The 21,807-nt window shown below is 39.4% G+C and overlaps 1 protein-coding gene across 2 annotated transcripts in view; it reads left to right on the top strand.

The window, feature by feature from the left end:
- The window catches only part of prex1 (phosphatidylinositol-3,4,5-trisphosphate-dependent Rac exchange factor 1), a 74,004-nt gene that overhangs the window by 39,825 nt on the left and 12,372 nt on the right, over positions 1 to 21,807 (top strand). For both annotated transcript variants that reach the window (XM_072449563.1, XM_072449561.1), the window contains exons 9-26: positions 832 to 981; positions 3,710 to 3,857; positions 6,923 to 7,023; positions 8,806 to 8,909; positions 9,601 to 9,650; positions 10,562 to 10,637; positions 11,125 to 11,197; positions 13,494 to 13,639; positions 14,873 to 14,965; positions 16,321 to 16,469; positions 16,551 to 16,636; positions 17,530 to 17,669; positions 18,010 to 18,136; positions 18,230 to 18,405; positions 18,787 to 18,948; positions 19,175 to 19,385; positions 20,332 to 20,614; positions 21,493 to 21,711. In XM_072449563.1, coding sequence (XP_072305664.1) covers positions 832 to 981; positions 3,710 to 3,857; positions 6,923 to 7,023; positions 8,806 to 8,909; positions 9,601 to 9,650; positions 10,562 to 10,637; positions 11,125 to 11,197; positions 13,494 to 13,639; positions 14,873 to 14,965; positions 16,321 to 16,469; positions 16,551 to 16,636; positions 17,530 to 17,669; positions 18,010 to 18,136; positions 18,230 to 18,405; positions 18,787 to 18,948; positions 19,175 to 19,385; positions 20,332 to 20,614; positions 21,493 to 21,711 — 2,494 coding nt within the window. The remainder of the gene's footprint in view (positions 1 to 831; positions 982 to 3,709; positions 3,858 to 6,922; positions 7,024 to 8,805; positions 8,910 to 9,600; positions 9,651 to 10,561; positions 10,638 to 11,124; positions 11,198 to 13,493; positions 13,640 to 14,872; positions 14,966 to 16,320; positions 16,470 to 16,550; positions 16,637 to 17,529; positions 17,670 to 18,009; positions 18,137 to 18,229; positions 18,406 to 18,786; positions 18,949 to 19,174; positions 19,386 to 20,331; positions 20,615 to 21,492; positions 21,712 to 21,807) is intronic.

Below are 21,807 nucleotides of genomic sequence, written 5' to 3'. Positions count from 1 at the left end.
GTTAAGCCAGCTGTTAGCTGGCGGCTAGGGCAGTAGATAGTCCAGGAGTGAGGGAGGAGATGAGCGATGGACGGTGCAGTAATGTCCGATGAAGTTAAGGAACAGGGATGTAGACAGACGACAACACAGAGACGCGGGAACAAAACAATGGAAACGACTGACAAAACAAAGACGTTGGGACAGAAGCGGCAGTCCACATACCAGACGCCGGCGTTGCTCTAGCCCAATCAAGACGCATTTGAGTCCAGTTTTGTGACCAGATCGCCCCCGTCTGTGGAGCGGGGAAAGCAGAGAAACGTGGCTGTACCTTCGTTGTATGGGGCTGCTTTTCTCCGGGTGGAGCCGGTGCCCCGCTCTCCGTGTCTGCTCCTGTGGCGGGCTGGGGCCACACCTTCGCCCAGGTACAGACCTCCGGGGCGGCGGGTGCGGGAGCGCGGAGCCGGTGTTCGGGCGTGGAAACGCCGGTGCAGCGGAGGAGAAGCGGAGCCGCGTGCGGCTCGTGGCGGTGCGTGCCGCTCGTGGTGGAGCCGGTGATCGGACACGGAAACGCTGGTGCAGTGGAGGAGAAGCGGTGCCGCTCGCTCGTGCAGATGACTTTACACTCATGACTTTAAAGTTGTGGAAAATGTGTAGAGTTTGAATGATCAAAGTGCATCCATATTTACTGACACATGACCCTGCTGCTGTAGAGCTACTACATCTAATATTGCGAAGTACTACTACTACTGCTGCTTCTATTTGAGCCAGGAGATTTAAAATACTTTAATTCTTTACCTGTTAACATGTCCAAATGAAGTGATAATAAAATGCTTTCTATATTTGTCTTTGCAGCGGATTACCATAGCAACAACTACACAGTGACAAATGGATGGAAGATCCATAACACGGCTAAAAACAAGTGGTTCGTCTGTATGGCTAAACATGCAGAAGACAAGCAGAAGTGGTTGGACGCCATCTTGAGAGAGCGGGAGCAGAGAGAGAGTGAGTAACACCTTTTGTAAAGGTCGGATTTGAGGCTTTTTGAATAACGGCAAAAGAAATCACGAGACAATCCTCGTGATGAGATTATACTTAGTTATTTTTAAAGTTCTTACAGTGTTTTTTTTTTGGCCATGGTGTGTTAATTTTAATACGGTACATATTTGCACATATACCCTATAATGACGTACAAGAAAATATTACAACATAATGGTATTTTCTTACACCATATGCAGTGGTTATGTCCAGACTCCTTAAACCGGCCTGCTTTTTTAGACAAAAATCATAGGAGCTTTCTATCAGCTGAGATGGTATTTGGTTAATTCACAAGTTGATGGAGGGTTCTGAATATCATGTCTGATTGAGAAATTACAGATGCACGTTGGCAAGAACTTAAAATAGAATAAAGAAAACAGATTTCCTTACAGTTGTCTGTTATGAAAATACTTATTATTCGTGCCATAATTGGTTTTATATTGTTTCTGTGTGTTAACTGACAGTAAATCAATGTTCTTTCTACACCCTGCATGTATTTTCTGTCTTGCACATTTTTATGTGTAGAAATATGATACTGTTGAATAATTGTGTGGCGTTATTTCCCAATTTGACTACAAAGGTTGTCGCACCTGCTTCTCGCTGACCGTCTGTCTTTGTTAGGTTGTGTACAATGGATAGCGTGTAGGTTTTAACGAGATTTGTGGCAGTACACAAGTCACCGGATAGTGTTGATGGACGGCTGACCACAGTAGCTCATTAAAGAAAGAGCAAGGCAGTTTTGTTTGTGCAATCCAATTACAGTACTGTGTAATTACTTACAATAAATTAAACAAAAGACACATATTTAATGTTATTTAACTACAGATTAGGTGCCGATCAAGAATAATGTTCCAGAAATCAAGCTTTTAGTGTTGGAATTAGTGCACCATTTTCTTGGAAAAATCAATAGTGTATTATGATTTGTATTAAACTATGCATAAATCAGTTTATCAAGATATTAACAATGAGTCTCCAGACACAAAGTTGCAAGTTGATAGTTGTTTATCAGAAATTGCGCATAGTCTTTCAGAGTCAACGCTTTGCTTTCCTGATTAACTATTTAATTAATTGTTTTTTCCATCACTCGAGTCTTAAGTAAGTTTGAGAGTACAAAGTAAGTACTGAGGAGTGTCTACAGCTTGTGGTGTTTGGTTTCAAGCCGGCGGAAATCGACCTGAGGCTCACAGATGCCAAATCAGTCACACTGCCCAACTTCCCTACTTTTCCCACTTTCCCCACTTTTTCCTTTTACTGCTGCTGCTGCTGCTGCACTTTTGTCTAGACAGGCTTTTTGCAAGTACCCAACATACATTCTAAAACGCTGGCAATATCTATTATCGACTTGCTGAGATGATAAGAAAGTTAAGTGTGCGTTGTTTTGCGTAGCCCCCATCAATCAGTGTGTTTTATTGTTACTTTCTTATCCTTCTCCAAAGAGCCCATTGTTTTAGGGCTATTGCTGGAGCTGGCTGCACTTCCTCAGGCTGGTGCAGGGAAATGCGGGGGTCAGATATTGCGATAGGGCCATAAGTCGGTGCCACAAGGAGCTCCTCTAGACAAACTCTGACAGCTGGGGCAGAAGCCGCAGGGCCCCATCGATGGACACAGCCCGTCTGTTTGTTCAATGACACTCATTGTTTAAGTCCACTCCAGCTGCTGTGAGTTGTAATATAAGCCACCTCCATCACAGGCTGTGAACGCTCAACTCCAAAGACTCAGTGGGAAAATTGGATTAGTCCTGTAACACTTAAACTGATGCGGAGAGAGCATTGTTGTGCAGGCCCACTTCCTTCCCTTAATCTAGATAGCAAACATATTGGTGTATTCATTTGACAGCTTTTGGTCATACGGTACATAAAACTGTACAAGACCATGTACTTGTGTTGTGAATGTACTTGTGTTGTGAAAGTTACTTTATGTTACTGATATTTAACTTCATTTTGTTCTGCTGGTCAGTTGCACATTCTCCGTAGGAATGTGCTCAATCAGACAAGGATCAGGGTTAGAATCAAAGTACAGTTCAATTAAACTTTGACAGTACAAGCTGCTTGTCTACTAAAGGTGAATAAAAAAATGAATATCTTAATTTTGTATATTTTTAATACAAGTATCCTGATAATGATAACATTAATGAAACAACTGATTTTTTAAAGATGGTTTTCCATGTCTTAGTTGAGGTTTATGTATCAGACAAATGTGGAATGATAAGATTACCCACAAAAGTGCACTTAATACACTGTTTTTCAAATACATTTTACAACATACTTAGTTTTATTTTTACATCAGATGATTTGATTTAGATAATCTTACAATTTTGTATGTATAAACTATTGTATTGTGAAATGGCTTACAAAATCTAGCAGAATCACATTGAAAGTATAATTTGTGACCACAGTTCATAAAGTTATCAAAGTGAACATCTAGTCTGCTGTTCCACACTGTTTAGACACAGTACAATGAGCCCTCACATTTTCAGCCATACAATAGAGAATTAACTTCCCCCCAAACTTTTAAACCCACCACCCTTGAGCTGATAAAATCTTGGATTATTTTGGCGGGCCATTGCTTCAATTCTGGATCCATTTATGTAACAATCAAAGCCTGTTTGTCTCCTCCAAGAGGACCATGACTGCCCTAAACGCCCCGGGTAGTTTGTGATATCATTTGAACTCATTCTACTTTGTTGTTTGTGCAGGTCTGAAACTGGGAATGGAGAGAGACGCCTATGTAATGATCGCAGAAAAAGGGGAAAAACTCTACCACATGATGATGACCAAGAGTCGGCACTTGATAAAAGATCGGCGGCGTAAACTAAGCATTGTGCCCAAGTGCTTTATGGGAAAGTGAGTTTTTTGTGTGTGTGTGTGTTTTTTTTTCCAGGACTGTGGCTGTTATTCCATTAACATGCTTACAAATCACAGTTGCGTAACTTTAGCAGCGCTTCAAAAGAGTTGTGTCCACTGTGCCCAGGTCTTGGCAATATGCCTAAACTGTTATCCGCACATCCTTTTGTTTAAATGAGGCCCCAAAGCATTGATGGGTTACACAATTTGCATCTTTCACTCCGTTTCATCTGAAAACATATTCCCTGGCTGGCCCCATGGACACCGCAGCGAATCCATGATAAGGAGATTTAAATACAGGGAGCTAGAGTTCAAGCTGTGAAGGCTCGCTGGTGGTATTGTCTCATCTGGACTTATATTTGTACAATTTGTTTACGATACACAAGGCGTATACACATAATACATATTAGTAGTATGTTTAGTCATGAAAGTTTTTCCGTGACTCAATTTGTAATATAAATGTAGTTAAATAGATGGGGATGTCTTTTTGTTTCTTTTTAAATTTTTATTTTCACAAGACAAGGAGAGCTCTTATCTTACTTTGACCAAATAAAAACTGTGCATTTGCAGTGTTTACCACACACAATGACGTTCAGATAATGGTCTTGTATTTTATAGTTTTTGCTTTTTGATTTGCTTACCCATTAGCTGTCACCAAATTGACACAAATTGGTCTACTTTTGGTCCAATGTGAGAAGCAGTGTTCAATCATATAAAAGTTTGACATGCAAATAGACAAGTATGTGAAAAAAAAATTGTGATTCAAGTGTAAAAGTATAACATTAGCTAGGAAACATTATAACTTACCACCTGTTCCTCCCTATATACGTATTACTCAATCTTTTAAAACCACATTCATCTTTCTCTCCTTCTCCCCTTCTCTCCTTCACCGCGTGGAAGCATTGCTCTCCCATTATCCTCACTTTATCACCAGTCATTTCCTGCCTATTAGCTCGGCATTTTGTCTTTTTGATCCAATTAACAGCGGCCATTTGAGTGCTTATTGTATTACACCAATATGCTGCCTTTTAAGATTACGCTCCACCTACGCGCTCCACCTACACATATCAGGTTAACAATTGCCAGTAAAATAGCTACAAGTATGTTCTGGAGATTCAAATAAACTGTTGTGCAAAATCATGCCCATTCATAAAAAAATAATCCCTAAAACCTATTATTTTTCTTCTGTGTGGCTTCAATTGCTTTTTTTAATCTCTTGGCGCTCCTTTTTGAAAAACACACAGTTACATACTTGGCACCCCCACTCTTTCCATTCATCATTTTCGTAATTATCTGAGCCAGAATTAGCTCTCCTCTTACATAACACGTCCCCTCTCACCAACCTGCTCACGTTTTTCTCCGAAGTCACCCGTCGATCCCCATTAGAGCTGCTTTGACGCGGACGTTCACACACAGCGCTGGTGAATAGCATTTTGATTTGTTTTATTGATGGCAGGTGTCCAATTTGGTGATTCGCCTCTTCACTTCATGCTTGCAATTGGCATTCTGCTGTTCTACAATACTGCTTAGGACGTTTACATGTATTGATCGTTAATAATCAATCATTATTATTTGTACATTATCATTTTATATCCCGTATTACAATCACTGTAAGGATTTCTATTCAGTTTATGGCGCTGTATCAACATTTGTGCCATTTCGGGTGCGTTCACACTTGCACATAGACTTCAAAATTGTGACTAAACTGGGACCGAATTTGGAACATTTTGGTCCCAGTAGTGGACTAAACCAGGACGAGGACCAAACAAACGTCTACATTTGGACTAAACTGGGTTACTCTTAAATTTAAAAAAACAAAACAAGAAAAAAAGCATATTTGAATAAAGCATCAAGTTTATTCCCACCTTTCATCATGAGAAACACTGAAATGTTCATTTGAGATAAAGTGACAGTAATCACTCAACATGGTGTACTTAATTATTATATAATACCGGTGTACATATATGTATTTTTATATATATATATATATGGAAACCATCTATCAATTTCTGCTGCATATTTCTAAAGCCATCAAATGACACCCTAAGATTTCACATTTTTTTTTTCATCAATTCATCCTCGTTCCTCATTCTGTGGTGGAAGTGTTTTCACCCACCAGTGACAAAGACTCTTTGGAGCATGTAATTTTCTCCAACAAACATTTGTTCAGCACTGTCAATGAACCAGGCCCACATCCATTGACTTTCTAAAACTGAAGGCTGAATGTATAGAAACCGAACAAATTGCTCGTTCAGACTGTCTTTGGCCAAACCCCACTCAAGGATCTGAGTCCTCAGGTTCTGGACAGTGACAAACGCTGCATCCGATTACAGGATGGGTCAAATGCAGAGGACACATTACCGTACAGGGACAATTAGAGTCCAGATGACTACAACTGAAGCTTTTTCTACTAAGGGACAATTAAAGTGTACCTTAACCTGTAACCTTTTTCATATTGACTCGTGACCAGCTCTTGTACACACGGTTGACATGTCACAACGTTGCGTGATGGCTCTGGGATATCGTGTGCTATGTTTGGATCATGTACCACCTGGGATCAGTCCTTCATAATGACACGGAGCATAACATCTGACACTTCACATTCTGTATACGATGAAAGATCTTCAAGTACCAGTACAATTTGAAATATCTGTTTCTGGGAACAAAGTGATGCAAGGATATTGTTGTTGTAATTTAATTTTCAATTTTGATGTATAAAAAATGACTATCTAGTTGTTGTTTTAGATTATCTGGCCGGGATTATAAGGCTTTATTTGACACAACAGCTAGAACTGAAATGAGGAGAGAAAGGGTAGAGGCATTTGTCAAACGGTCGAGGCCAGGAAGTGAACCCACAATGCAGAGATTGTAACAACCACATACTGTATGTACAACGCCTTAAACCATTACACCACCAGCGAGTACGAGCATCTGGTTTCAATTCTTGTATCTATTAGTATTTGGGTATCTTAAACCTCCTTAAATGATGTATTAAGCTCCAACTAAATGCTGCAGCTGAACTCTTTCTGCTCTGTGTTTGATTGGACTTTTTGCTGCGTCCTCAGTGAGTTTGTTTCCTGGCTGATTGAAAGTGGAGAGATCAGTAAAGCCGAGGAAGGGGTGAATCTGGGACAGGCCTTGCTGGAAAATGGAATCATCCACCACGGTGAGCATTTACTTAAACTTTTCTCATGGTTTATGTTCTCTCAAGACATCAGCGCTTTTTCATCCTTTCTACTCTTGGCAACTTTGATTCCCCTGATCTCTACAGGATACTATTGATTGCTGTAAAAAGAACAACAACAACAAACCGTTCAATATTATCTATTGAACATGTCTCAGGGTGTGGCTTTCAATGTCCACTTTGTCATGAATAATTCATGAATGTAAACTGCACACATATGCAACCCCTAACACGTCTGAATAATGCATGGTTACAGGTAACCAGCCTATGGCTCAGCAGGATTCCTCTGTTCTTTACATCTGAGCCCACCTCGTTTCTGAAGCAATAGAAGCTTAAGCTAATGCAGCTGTTTGTGACTTTGTATGATGCTTTTGCTTAAGAAACACTATGATTAGTAGAAAGTCATTGTTTGCATTAGGGAAAACATTTTTTGCCAGATTTGCGTTGAATATCATCTATTTGATACAAATTCATTCATCCATTTTCTACAGCTTGTTCACGTTAGGGTTCCGGGTGACTGGACCCTATACCAGTGACATTGGGCCTTAGGCGGGGTACACCCAGGACAGAGGGTAGCTCATCGCAGGGTTAATTGATACACAAAATAAATAAATAAAATAAACATTAAAAAACGTACATTGAGTGCCAAACCATTACTAGCTGGCTCAGGTGTAGCAGTCACGGTTGTGGATTAAGACTCAATAAAAAAATTGAATGTAATGCCATGGTCTCTTGAAGAATAATATTCTGTTATAATATTGATTCCACTTTCTGTTTACTCATGATAATGAAATGGACGTTATTTGATCAACATTGATGTCCAGTGTCTTTGAACATTTTGGTATAATAAACTGGCTATAAAGTAAAACCTGAGATTTTCCCAAGGTTTGTTCACAGACCACTTCCAAACCACCGACTTTGTCAAATTTGCTCCCACTCAGTCTTCATATTGCTTAAAGCCTTTGGAAAATCCCATGAAATCCACCCTCAGAGAAGGCCACAACCACAGAGAACATGTCATGCAGTGCTCTGTGGGGCAGTGGTACGTCTTTGTGGTCGGCCAATCGAACCACAGGCTCTGCACGCAATGTGTTCAGCTGTGAAGAGCCGTCAGGTAAAGTGACACAATGTTAAGGTGACGCTGTCCATCTTCAGAGGCTTAAAGAGGCGGCGGCTGCTCTTTTATTTAAACACCCAAGACCACTATCCCTGTATCCGTTTACTGTCTGAACCAATAATGTGCGTATAAATTATTGTTCACAAGTTTTGATGGTTTTTGGATGTGACATGTAGCACAATGGTGGATTTGGCAGTGCATTCCTCAGGTTTTATGGGAGCATTTTAAGTCTAGACGGAGCATACACGCCACTTGTTTGAGTCTGTGCCAGCTTGTTGAGGGGGAACCACTCTGCCTCTGTTTGGCACATCTATTATCCATGTGTTTACCTTCAGTCCAATTCATGACAGTTATATTACTTTGATTTCAAGCTTGCAAGACGTATATTTATTGTACTGGAATTGCTGATCCAAGGCTTACTTTTTAATTAAAGTTTTCAGTGCTCTGGGTTTGGTTTTTCCTCTTTTTGTCCCCAAACGTAAATAAAACAATAGATTAAACTCCCTGAGGAAACTGTAGCCACCGCAAAACAACAAAAGGCAAATGTGCAAATGTGGAAGGAAAACAAGACTTTTTTTGTTTCGGGCAATGTTTGTTTGTTTTTTTGCATTTTGCACTAAAGAAATTACTATTTTTTCATCTCTCAGTGTCAGACAAACACCAATTTAAGAATGAGCAGGTCCTGTATCGTTTCCGCTACGACGATGGCACCTACAAGGCTCGAAGTGAGATGGAGGACATCATGTCTAAGGTAACTAAAAGTACTAATGCTGTGGATAACACTGATTTAGGTAGTTTATCACAGACTTTTGATAATTTATGACAACATTGGCTACTAAATCTGACAGAAATACCTATTCCTTAATAGAAATATTATTAATATTATAAAAATTAAGCCCTTACTACTTAACATGACTTCACTTACAAGTTGACACGGGGCCAGTTTAAGTATTTTTGTAGCACTTTGTTTATGAATGTTATCAGGCAATCAATCAAAAACATATCTTCACAGACAGACCTTGTAATTAACTTTGTTACATCCACCAACAATTTGCCCTTTTGCAAATTATAAGCTTGAAAGCATTGCATAATAGTCATATAAACATAATAATAAACATAATAAGTTTATGACAGCCTAGCAATAAGATACTTTTTAAACCCGTTTGGCTTCTGTTATGTTCTATGTTTATTCTTTTAAAAATAAATAAAAATTAACCCGTTTTGCCCCCAACTGTCAAAATTGTTCCTCAGGCTCCTCCCGAACAAGGTTATGAGTTCTAAATCTTTTTTCTTAAAAGCATAGCTGAGGGATAACTGCTTTTACTGTCGCTGAAATGTTCTGCCCCAGGGCCGTGCTCGTTCTTGTTTACCCAAGGTGTGTGCTCACTGACTCACTGGCTCCACTCCTTCTCCTCTTCCCTCTCCTTTTCTCTCATTTTTAGGGCGTTAGACTATACTGCCGCCTGCACAGCCTCCACACGCCTGTCATCAAGTGAGTACCTGCCCTGTCCTTTCCCCGCTATGCTAATGAGGTCTGCGTCCAGGTGCAGCATACATATTCATCACGGGATCACATTGGGCCCACGTCATGTATGGCTGAATTAAACACAGTACCCTTGGAGCCCTTTTCTTTCCAGCCTGACAAGCATTAGCTGCTCAGGTTTTTTATGACCGAGGAGGTTCTATAGAAATTAAGCACGAGTCCTTACAATGTGGTCTACAAGTGACAAAGTTGAAGTAAAAGAAACCTCATGGTACACTAGGTGGATTTAGATTTTGGCTGCATGTAAATAAATGACTAGGTAGAAATTATACTTTTTTTTGCAGTGTTATCAAAAGAAATATAAGGCAGGTGTGTTTAACTGCTACATAGCAACATAATGATAAGAAATGGGTATAAATGCACTGAAATTGGTCATATCTTCCAGTAGCCTCTAAATACATCTTTTTAAAATTCTCTTTATGTGTTAATAGAAACTACAATTTAATTTAGAATATTCTTGAAATAAGCAACGGTTTATTTTTGTCTTCTACCTCGCTCTCTGATTGAAGTGTGTAGGACTGTCACTGGTGTAAACAAAGGGTTTCTGGACCAGGGACAAATCTTATTAACGTACAAAAGCATACCCTCGGTCAGCACCAGCGCATTATGTAACAAGCCCTGGCTTTTTAATCCATCACTAAACTGCCATTGTTGAGTGCTACCATTAATTATGTTTGAGTGATGGATCTGTGACTTTTCTCAAACCATAACTGGCAAATGAAGCTTGTATTTATTAGATTTCAGACATGACATTAAATGATAATGAGAACAAGGGCTGAACATCAAATGAGGTTGTTTTGAGTATGACTTTTGCACCGAACATGCTTATCTAATGAGTCTGTTGTTGTTGTTTCTTGAAGGGACAGAGATCATCATTTAAAAACTTTCAAGTCGGTGGTGCCTGCAAGTAAATTGGTGGACTGGTTACTCTCACAGGTATTGATATTTGGATAAACCAAACTAACTAAAACACCAACGCAAAAGCACTGTTAACAGTTTTCTTTAGCAAAAAACTTACTAACCGCATACTATTGTCGAGTTTCTCCTGCCCAAATCCGAGAACATACCTGGTTGTTTTTTTTTTCTGTAAAATTGGCTCATTAGGGCAACTCTGAACAAAATAAATATAAAAACATACATATAATTAAACTTTCAAGCCGCATTCTGGGACACATTAAAGAACACCACCTATATATATATTTGTAACCCACACAACAAAACGTTTCTAAAATGGATACAAAATAAATAAATGATAATATCTTGGTCCCTTTTATGGCAGCCATCACCAAATGTAATCCAAGTAGACATGATGGAAAGCCATAATTCTATTTTCTAGACCAGGGCGACTTGGCTACTGTGTCTCCAAAGGTGTAAACAGCATTGTGACTGACCTCGCCTGTGCGTCATTGATTGTGTTTCCCAGGGAGACTGCTCGACCCGAGAGGACGCCGTGACGCTCGGAGTGGGGCTCTGCAACAATGGCTTCATGCACCACGGTCAGTCACCTCCCGTCTCACATACTCACTTTTAAAATTCAGTTTGTGTTATCCTCCACCAAGGGCAAGGGTACTTTCTCTGAAACATTTTATTCTTGCTGGTAGTGTTGCTTGATTATGGAAAACAATCATAATCACAATTATTTGGTCATAGATGAATTCATGATTATTTGAAATAATGTTTTTATTGTCAGAAGTTATAATGTAGTGAAGAATAGACTTATCATTTAATAGTGACATTTTGTGATAATAATTGTTGTCACTAATAAAATCATACTAATTGCACAGCCGTACAGTCTATAAAATGACATAAGAGCCTGCATTACTATTATGCAAAGCTTCCCGTGCCATATTTGGATCAAAATACTTACTGAAATTATCCAAACACACCCTTTTTGGCCATAAAAATCATATTAGCTTAGATTGCATCATAGTGCTGAACGGAAGCTGTAGCACTCTTAGCTTTAGCCACAGTAGCCTATGACCACACAGTTCCTGCACATCCTGGACAACATAAACAGCATTAGCAGTGTACCCTAACCAAAGATGTTTGGCATAACTACATGACCGTCTGGGTCGCTCCACTCAGCTGTGACCACTGGACAGGACTAAAAAGGAGAGGAAAATAAACATATTTTTGTTATATAAAGTCAAGATGACGGACCATGACAGGCTAAAAGAATACTAACTACATGTTTGTTGAAGAGGGATTTCCTGAAGTTGTTTTTTTGCTGTTCTCTCTCTCTCATGCTTTGAATTCTAGCTGATAGTGTTTTTTTAGTAATATATTTGAATCTTTAAATGTTTTGTGCCATCTGTTCAGTTGTCACCACCAGTTTCTCTGGGTCAGGGCCCCTGTCCTCTTCTTCCGTCTTCACCTCTCACCTTTAGCTTTAGTTTCTCCTTGTTCCTGATTCAGCACTTCCACTCTCTCTGCTATTTTATGTCGTTTGACTCTTATTTGACCTGTGAAGATTCATTTCATATGTTGAGTGTTTTAAGTCAATATATGATTCACATTTTAATCCTCAACTAATACATTTATAAACATGGTTTAACATATTTCCATTGTCTATCAATTGTTATCACGATACTCGGACTCTTCGGACAATTCGGACACATTCATTGAACATTTTAGAGGGATCAGAAGTACTGTAACGTTGGTTTTCTAAATATTAAACACATTTTGTTATTCTTACAATATAGTTGCATACATATCTCTTAGATATGTCACACAATATTGACCAATGATTGAAGTGACGTACGTTATCACGTCATTTTTAAACATCACAGTGATTTCCCCACTGCTTTCATAGTTACATTAGATCTAGTTGCACTGATTTACAACTGTGTGAGTCATGGTGGTTCTTGAGTGAACTTGCTATTGCAGCTTCCGGTCCAAGTGCTTCTTGTGGTAGAATCTGATTTGTCGGGGATCTCTGTGTGGGTGTTGTGTGTGTAATCGGTTTGTGAAGGCTTTTGTCCAGTGAAACCAAAACAGATGCTCTTCAAATCTCCCAACAGCTGGGCACCTCTGTGTCAGGTCTTGTCACACTTGTACCATCATTGACTGTAGAATCTTAAGACACATATGTTTTCGGTGGCACAAATGCTATGAATGTACAATTATTGTATTGTATTCTTTAATTGAGGCAGTAAATAAAAACGTACTGGAAGTCCATTATTTATCATAATGATGTATACAATAAATAATATTTCTTTATTAATTCATATATTCATATAAAATGTATATAATACACATTCCTCCATTTTGAATGTTTTTTTGCCACCTCCGTCTCTCTCACCTGAAAAAGGCCCCATGTGTTGTGGACAAAACCATCAAAACAGTGGGATTTCTAGTCTTAAGAAACACAACAAAGTCTTCCTGTATGCCCCCGGAGAGAGAATAGTCTCAGCTTGCTTTTTGCAACAATCCAGATGCGCTTTGGCTCCAGATGTGTCCCATAGCATCATTACTTAATGAGCTGATTAACCATTAGCTTGTTTGTGTGAAGATGAGGTCTGGTTTAAGTGTTAAGTTCTCTTGCTCTTCTTTATGGTCTATGGCTGTGCTGGACAGTGGTTAATAAAGATAAACAACTGCCTTTCTGTCTTTGAAATGTAAATTATTTTGATATATTCACATGAGTTTGCCATTCTCTGAACATCATTCTTCGTTTCAATTCCCTTTTTTATTTATATGTTGAGTTTCTCAGATATGGGTCTATACACCGATAAGTCAAATTTAAAGCTAATTGTAAAGCTTCTGTGTCACTTAACTGCATTTGTCTTTCAGTGTTGGAGAAGAGCGAGTTTAAAGACGACTCCCAGTTTTTCCGCTTCTATGCTGATGAAGAGACCGAGGGCACCAGCGCCAAGAGCAAACAACTGCAGCGCAATGACTTCAAACTCATTGAGAACATCCTAGTCAAGTCTCTGGTGGTGAGTCGAAGCCTGGTCCACTCTTTCTGTACTCTTTCTTGATGATCCTCATGTACATCCCAGTTTACCCATGGGTTCATGAGCTGCTGTATTACCACCTTTTGAATGTGATCGTTATACATAATAATTTAATAACATTTGCATTATGAATGTAATGAAGAGGGGGCAATTTTGTCTCTTGTCACAGTCAGACTCCTCTATATGAGTGTAGAGTCTGTCAGGGGTTCATATCAATTCATTTTCTTTTATCCTAGGTTTCTGATACAATAAAAACAAACAAGCTTAATACTTAATACTAGAGCAGAACAACAACAACCAAAAATGTCCGCCTTTTTGTTTTTCATTACCGCCATAGTTCATAAATGAAAGCACATTTCTATTACTGATGAGTGTTATATTACTCTTCCTAATCATTTTACAAGGAAACAAAGCAAATGCATGTAAATGATCTTTTTCAAGGCCAATTTGAATATAATTTTATCATCTCCTGAAGGCTTAATTAGACTGGACAGCTGTAGTGTGAAAATTGGGGGAGCTTGGGATTCAAAACCTCTACACCACCAGAAAATGTTTGGACAAGAATTTTAACTGCTTCAATTTCACTCTTATTCAAATCTAAATTCTACTTTAGTTATTTTTGTAATTCGCTGTGATCTTATAACAGAAAGCGCGCTCAAGAGCTCATTTCTCTCACTGATCAGCAGACAATCTAATCCACGATTGTCGATGCTGTTGAAGCAAATGGTGTGGGGATTCTTTATTTACAGAAGCAATCTCTCCTGATACAATAACAAGAGAGATCTGCATCTTATCAGCGGCACGCAGCAGGAAGATGGCCCTAACTGCTCCGCTAATGGAAGCAGGCTAATGCGTCTGGTGATGACAGCATTAACCAAGCTGGCCCACTATCGTGAGATGAAATGGCAAATTACAAACTAGTCTTGTCTAAAGGTTTTGATCATATATGACCACCCAGTGTTGTCTGTTGCCTTGTTTTACATCAGTGGAAAAATGAGGCTGAAACTCAAACTATCTTCTATGTTTTCTTTAGTTCTAAGGGTCATATGAGGACATGGCACAGCAACAAACAAACAAAACAATAACAACAAAATGAAAATGTTTCAAGGCTTCAACTGTCGCACAAAGATTGCTTTATATTTTTGTCCCATGACATTGCACTCTTGTTAAGAACCTCCTGTGTGTTAAACTGATGGTGATGATTCTCATGCCTAGATTCACCCTGAGGAAGAGGGCTATGGCTTTGAGATCGAGGAGAAAAACAAGGCCATTGTGGTGAAGTCTGTCACCAGGGGCTCCCACGCTGAGGTAATGGTTGCTCTGTCTCACTTTGGCTTAAAGCGGTTGTACTCTGGGAGGTAATGGCTGTCTCCTCTCAGGGAAACTGCTGTCTGTCTTTCTTCTACAATTGTCATTAGACATGCAGTTCACATCACCATACTTCAAAAAGCAAACATGCATACCGGACATATATATGTATATATTATAGAGGAACATTAAGGATGACACACTATTCAAAGGCAAACTCATGACTTTGTACAATAATGTTTAACAAAACATAATACATATACCTCATTTAGTATTATCTTTACTCTTACTTAAAACAAAAATGTTAGTTACTTTAGTTTTGGGTATGAAATTAACTGTAAAAAATATAATGCACCTCTTTCTCAGAAGATATGTAAATTGTCTGCAACGCTGTTCCCCCCAATACCAGTTAATGATGATCCAGTCTTGTGCCAGCTCCCTAACCGAGCCTCAGCTGTGTTCCCATGGGGCTCTGAGAAGGGCTCACAATCACCCACACACAAGAGCTCTGAACTGAATCAGGCTTAGGTATACAAAGGCACATGTTGCAGACATCCATGCTGTATTCTTGCACATATATTCATCCACATCTGATAAAACCCCTGCTCCTCCCAGTCATGTCTCTATCTCTCCTGGGCTCGTACCCAAAGAACACAGTTCAGCAAGGCCACCCCTCCGGATCTGTGTCCAGGACACTGGGCTCACACAGGGAGCACACAGAAGCCGCATTCTTTCTACAACATGAGTGGAGATGTGTGAGGTGACTGCTGGTATTCATGCGCAGAGCTGCGATGCACTGCTCTGCCATTCTACAGGGTTTTACAGGGTTTCAAATGGAACAAGTTGGAGTCTTATCGCACAATGAATAATCAGATTAAAAATATAAAAAATATATTTTTTAAATCAAGTTATAGTGTCCTTACAGTGCAAATGTGCCTATTAAATCCTTCTCAAGTGTTCAAGTAAAGATGCCCTTCCTATGGACCACTATAAAATACATTATTTTCAACCAATTACAAAAAACAATGTAGAGAGAGAAAAAAATATAATATTCTTGTGAGCTGAAGCCTGTCATTTACTGTGTTTAGTCAAAACATCAACTCAAGACACCAGGCATCTCACCATTTTAGCAGGGTAATTATTGTGTGTAGAATGAATACTATGCAATATTTGTATGTGTCAGTCATTTCTGAAGTTTAAGTCAGAATGCAATTAAGTGCATTGCTGTCGGTTAAGTTATTCATCAAGGGCTATTGTACAATATAATACCTGAGCAAATATACCCATGATACACTATCTTAAATTGTGTTCAGTGATAATCTAAAACGTGTGCATCTGCGTGTCTGTCTGTGCAGATGGCTGGTCTACAGGTGGGCCGAAAGATCTACACCATCAACGAAGACCTGCTGTTCCTCAGGCCGTTCCCTGAGGTGGAAACTATGATCAGCCAGTCCTTCTGCATACGGAGGTCTCTGAGACTGCTGGTCGCTACCAAAGCCAAGGAGTAAGACGCTATCTAAAAGCACAAAGATTTAGATTCAAAATACCTACACATGGTTCAATATACATGCAAATTCTCTTCTAGGATCGTGAAGATTCCTGATAATCCAGACAGTCTTTCATTTCGTCTGTTTGGCTCTGCTCCTCCTCATGTGCATGCTGTCAGAAAAGGTGAGTTGGTTCAAAATTGCTTTATTATATTGAATAAGTAATTTCTATTTGAAGGCAAAAGCCATACAACCAAAAATGGGAACAATGTATGAAGTACATCGAAGTTTAGTTACAATTGTCATACAGAATGGCTTGCCTAAGATAAGAACCCCGTTACCCTGCTTAATAGTCAGTATGTCTGTTTTCTTATCACGCTTCACAATGTGTCAAGGAGAAATTATTCAAAGGGAAAGTTGACGTAACTCTAGCCTTAAACCACCTGTTCTTTTCTGTTTTAAGCAGACTTCCATTAGTTTTATGGCCACCTGTCAGACAGCTCCGGTCAGAGTTCAAACCACTACTCTAGTAATAAAACACAACATTTGCTATTGAACTTATAGACAAAACATGGAGAATTTGGGTTCATTATGAACTAAACAAGGATTGAACATGTTTAATAAAACTTTCAACATAAAACTAGATGCTGCTCTATTTTTCCTAAAATAAACTTAAATCCCCTGTGTTTTTCACTCAAGAGTCATCCAGCTTGGGAAACGGTTAACACTCTGGCTTAAAGCGATGCCAGAATGGATATATTTAGAGAATGGGAATGGAAGATGATGAAGGTGTTGATTGAACTTCCAGGCTGCATTGCAAGGACAGTTGTAGCAAGGGTTAGCATGCTAGGACAAGAGATGGCATGTGAGGGCATCAAACCTTGGTAATTAACTTTAACAGGCACATTTAATATAATATTATTCTTAAAAATACATGAATTGTAAAAGGCTTATAAATAATGGGATTTCTGTTTCTGGAGTTCACAAGCATTTATGATGATTGAAAGTGCTGTCCACAGTTGTTGAAACATAGCATTTGAATTCTTGGCCTGTGACCCTTGTTTTGACACACTGCAGGATTAGCGGCAGTAGGGGCGGGGCTACAACCAGGACAGGTCATCCTCAAGGTCAATGGCAACAACGTAAACCTCAGCAACTACCAGGAGGTTCTGGAGCACTTCAGTGGCCAGCACACATGCCAGGACCCACTACAAAGGGTGAGGATACTGCTAAAAGTGAATTAAGGATATTTTGTTAAAAGTAACTCGTGGACCAGTTCTCAAAGTTTTACATACATTGGCTTGAAAGTAAATAAATGAAGCATTTGCTATTCAAAATCACACTCTTGACCACTTTCACTCGACCATTTTAAAGTATATTTATGTTTAGAACTGACCCATTCAGCCCTGTGTAAAACCATAATTCTAAGGAATTCATCAACAGAAGAACCTCAGATCATGCAGTGCTCCCTTTTCTATTCCTTACCTCTACCTTGCTATTTTTACTATGATGTTGATGGGAAGATGATTGCCTGAATAAATATTTTGTGTGTCCTAGGGCCAGTGGGTTTACAGAGCCTTTGAGGACACATATAGGAACGTGCTGAAGGAGGACGGTGGGCTGAGGCCATATGGAATAGAAAATGGCTCGGATCATGATGAAGAGAATGGCACCAATGGAACAGGTGACAATGTTTGCGTTTTTCAGTGTTAATCTTGTTACAATATAACTGTGAACACATAAGAGAGACTTTCATATCTTGCTCTGTGTTTTTCAGAATACCAACTCGGCTCACTTTCCATGTCTGAGGACCTCCCCTTAGTCAGTTTGACTGTTGATAATGTCCATCTGGAGCAAGGAGTGGTGTATGAGTATGTCAGCACGGCCGGTATTAAGTGCAACGTCATGGAGAAGATAGTGGCACCCAAAGGCTGCTTTAGCCTCACTGCGAAGGTAAGAGTAAAAGATATGTGTTCTGTTTGATGACAACTTGTGAGAAAGTAAGGACTGTGTTCTGTGTTCCTTATTGTTTTGTAAAAGGCAACATGAAGTTCATGTCTAAACCCCGTTTCACTGATTTATCAAACTGTGGTTGGAAATGAATATTGAAATATATATGTGTCTTCAGGCTAAATCAGGTCTTTGTTACAATAAATGTTTAAGTAAATATTCAAATTGAAGATTTTATAACAGGGCATGGATTTAGTTGTTAGAAGTGAAATTCAAATCTTCTACCCTGAGGTACAGTCTTTTTTCATCTGCCAAGATGCGGCTACGTGTCTCTTCTTTTATGTGGTAATAATTTATCCTGGTTTGTGCTTCATGTTTTTACAGATCCTTGACGCGTTTTCTACTGACGACCTCCTCTTTGTGCATAACTGCACTAAGCTCATCTCCCAGAGCGACCGAGTGGTTACGATGCCTCAATTCGAGTTCAGACAGATTTGTGACACCAAGTTGGAAAGTATCCGGCGGCGAATCCGTAATTACCGGCAGGTATTTTAAATTCTCTTTTTCAATTTATTTTCTCTGAATGAAATATGGATTTAGGTCAACACTGCTGTTAATGTGGTATGATATCTCACAGTGATTAATTATCTAAATGCAAATAAATGCGCAACTACTAACTTTTATTTAAGAGGTTAAAGGTTTAGATTCAAAATGACCATGTCTAAACATGGTGTTTGATTGATTGCTTTCCTTCTGTCCATCTTCTCCTCAGTTTGCTCTGGAGCTTTCTAACAAGGTGTGGCCGTCCTTCAGACAGGCTGGAGTTCGTCCTCACAGTCTGGGATGCATGGACTTTGTACCCACCAACTGTCATGTAAACTTAATGCAGGTGTCCTACCCAAAGAGCACAACGTCTGCCGGCAGAACATTCAGCATCCGATTTGGACGCAAAAACTCAATCTTTGGGTTGGACCCTGATCAAGGTAATTTGAAAAATATGTGTAAAACATGAATTTTAGCTGGTCATACAGAGTCTCTTTTATCTGAACTAATCTTTCTCTATTGTCTCAAATTAGTCTGACTTGATTTCTTCTACTGAAGCCCTGTTCAACAACAAAATTGAAAAAATAAGTTCATGCTACTCAATGCATTTTGATCTTGCTTGACCCACTTTATCTCAGCACAGTGGTTATTTTGACAGATGACCCTCCCTGACTGTTCAAATCCCACTACACAAAGTCAGAAATGTGCTCCACTAGTCATAAGCTCTCAACAGGGATATCCATAGTGCAGTGTTGGGCCATTAAGACTCCATTAGCCCTGGGCCTTTCCCATGTTATTGACATGTAGCGACGATTCAGGGATGTCAGCAGTGTCGAGGCCTTGAAACAATGCGGGAATGCATTTCACGCACACAGGGTCACAGCGGAGGTCAAATGGGAAAGTGGCACAAATCAAGAGCTGCTTAAGGCACAAAAAGTACCCTCGGACTCATACTTATCATACTACCAAATATCAACCTGCATCTTAATGTAGTCCCGCTCCTCTCCGTGAAGATAAACAGGCGTCTAGACAGAAGACAATTGAAATAACCCATTTTGTTCCAACATCTAAGGGCTTCATCTTTCATAGAGCTCCAGCTGCCAGGAAGACATCTGCCTCACACTTGTGCTGACAGGAGGTGTTTCAGCATGGGCTCAGTTCAGTTAGCCAATGTGGATTGATGGTGCTTTCTCACTCTTAATTATAGTAAAAGGGTAAATGCAGTTTAGAACATTTCGGATGAAATTAATTCAAACTTAAAATCAAACCCAAATTTTAATTATCAAATATAAATCATCAGCAGATGCTTACAATATTGTATAGTCATGAGATTAATTTTGTTGTATCTATTTATATACATTTAATATTTTTGATGTTGTTTCCTAGCTCAATTGAACCCCATGTCCCACACGCAGCACTGTGTCACCAGTATGGGGGCTCCATCCTGGACCTGCAGTGGTCTGGAGGGGGATGAGGGGGAGGACACTGGAGAAATGTTGTTAGACGGAGAGGGTGGCTGTGTGAACGGCAGAAGGAGCCAAGGAGAAGGCGGGCTGAGTAACCTCCTCAAACATGAAGACACAGAGACCCAGGACAACTACATTCAGCTGTACAGTCGCTTGGTCGTGGCATTGAGGGAGATGAAGACCTATGTGGCTCAAATCGATCTGTAAGTTAAGGTTGCTTTAGCATTGTTTTTCCACCAAAAATAGTACACACTGACCAGAACATAATTTAGTGTGAATACAGTGTAAATATTAGCATTTGCAAAATATAATGTATTTTATTCCATTTATCTTAGTGCTATTGGCCCATCATTAATATATGTTTTACTGTGAAAGAGGGATTGTGATTGTAATTTATGCCTTATTTTTTATTACGGTTTTCCCACAAGTTATTATGTAATATGGTCTTGGTTTGTCAGGCAAGTAAAATATACAACACATTTTAATATTCAGATACTATCCATGTCCACCTTTCTTTTAAATCTGAAATAATTCCTGGTACAATAGGCAAGTGCTCGTGTACACCGTTGGGAAACACTGGTTGGTTTATACCATGGTAAAATTGATAAAAAATAAAACTTTCTTCACATTCACATCACATTTTGAGGTTGTGTTATAATCCTATCCTTCTCTTTAGAGCAGCTGTTTTTTGTCTGGCTGTGGGGTTGTTTAAAACAGAGAATTACAAAAGGAACATCCTTCAGGCCAAAATATTTAGGTGCTGAGACTGGAACAGCAAAACAATTAGTCTTGCCAAAAGATGACACCCATTGTTCTATGTGCAGACTTTTATCTAGCTGGTGGTGAATTACAAAATAAAGATGAAAAATATTTACTACTACCTCTTTATTGCCTCTTTCTAAAACTGATAATTCATTTTAAATTGCTATTAGAGGTTAACAACAGGCAGCCGAACAGAGCTATCGTAAAGTGAAGTAGCAGTGTTCATTATAACCCCTCTCTTAACCTATATGCAGGTTAAGATCTTATTTTATCGTCTGTCTGTGCGGTTTGAATTCACTGTTCCTTCTCTTTGTTGCAGCCTGTTGTCGTCGATCACAGAACCAACGCAGCTTCAGGGGGACGGCGGGGACCATCCGGTGTACGAGCCCAGCCAGCCTCCCTCTATGGCCCCATGTGAGGACGGGTGTGACCAGGACAAAGTGGAGCATGGGGGCATCAAGAGGGTCTGCTTCAAAGTGAACGAAGAAGACCAAGAGGACTCGGGCCACGACACTATGAGCTACAGAGACTCCTACAGGTAAGCCCTCTTCTAGACCAGATACATGTGATGGTTATTTCTTAAAGGTAGAGTTGAAAAGCTTATGGATTTCATTGCATGTTACATATACAGATA

This window comes from Eucyclogobius newberryi, unplaced genomic scaffold (genome assembly GCF_026437365.1).
Source record: "Eucyclogobius newberryi isolate DKJ021-1_F unplaced genomic scaffold, fEucNew1.0.hap1 SCAF_17, whole genome shotgun sequence".
NCBI classification, from domain to species: domain Eukaryota; kingdom Metazoa; phylum Chordata; class Actinopteri; order Gobiiformes; family Gobiidae; genus Eucyclogobius; species Eucyclogobius newberryi.
This window is presented reverse-complemented; position numbering and strand designations above follow the sequence as displayed.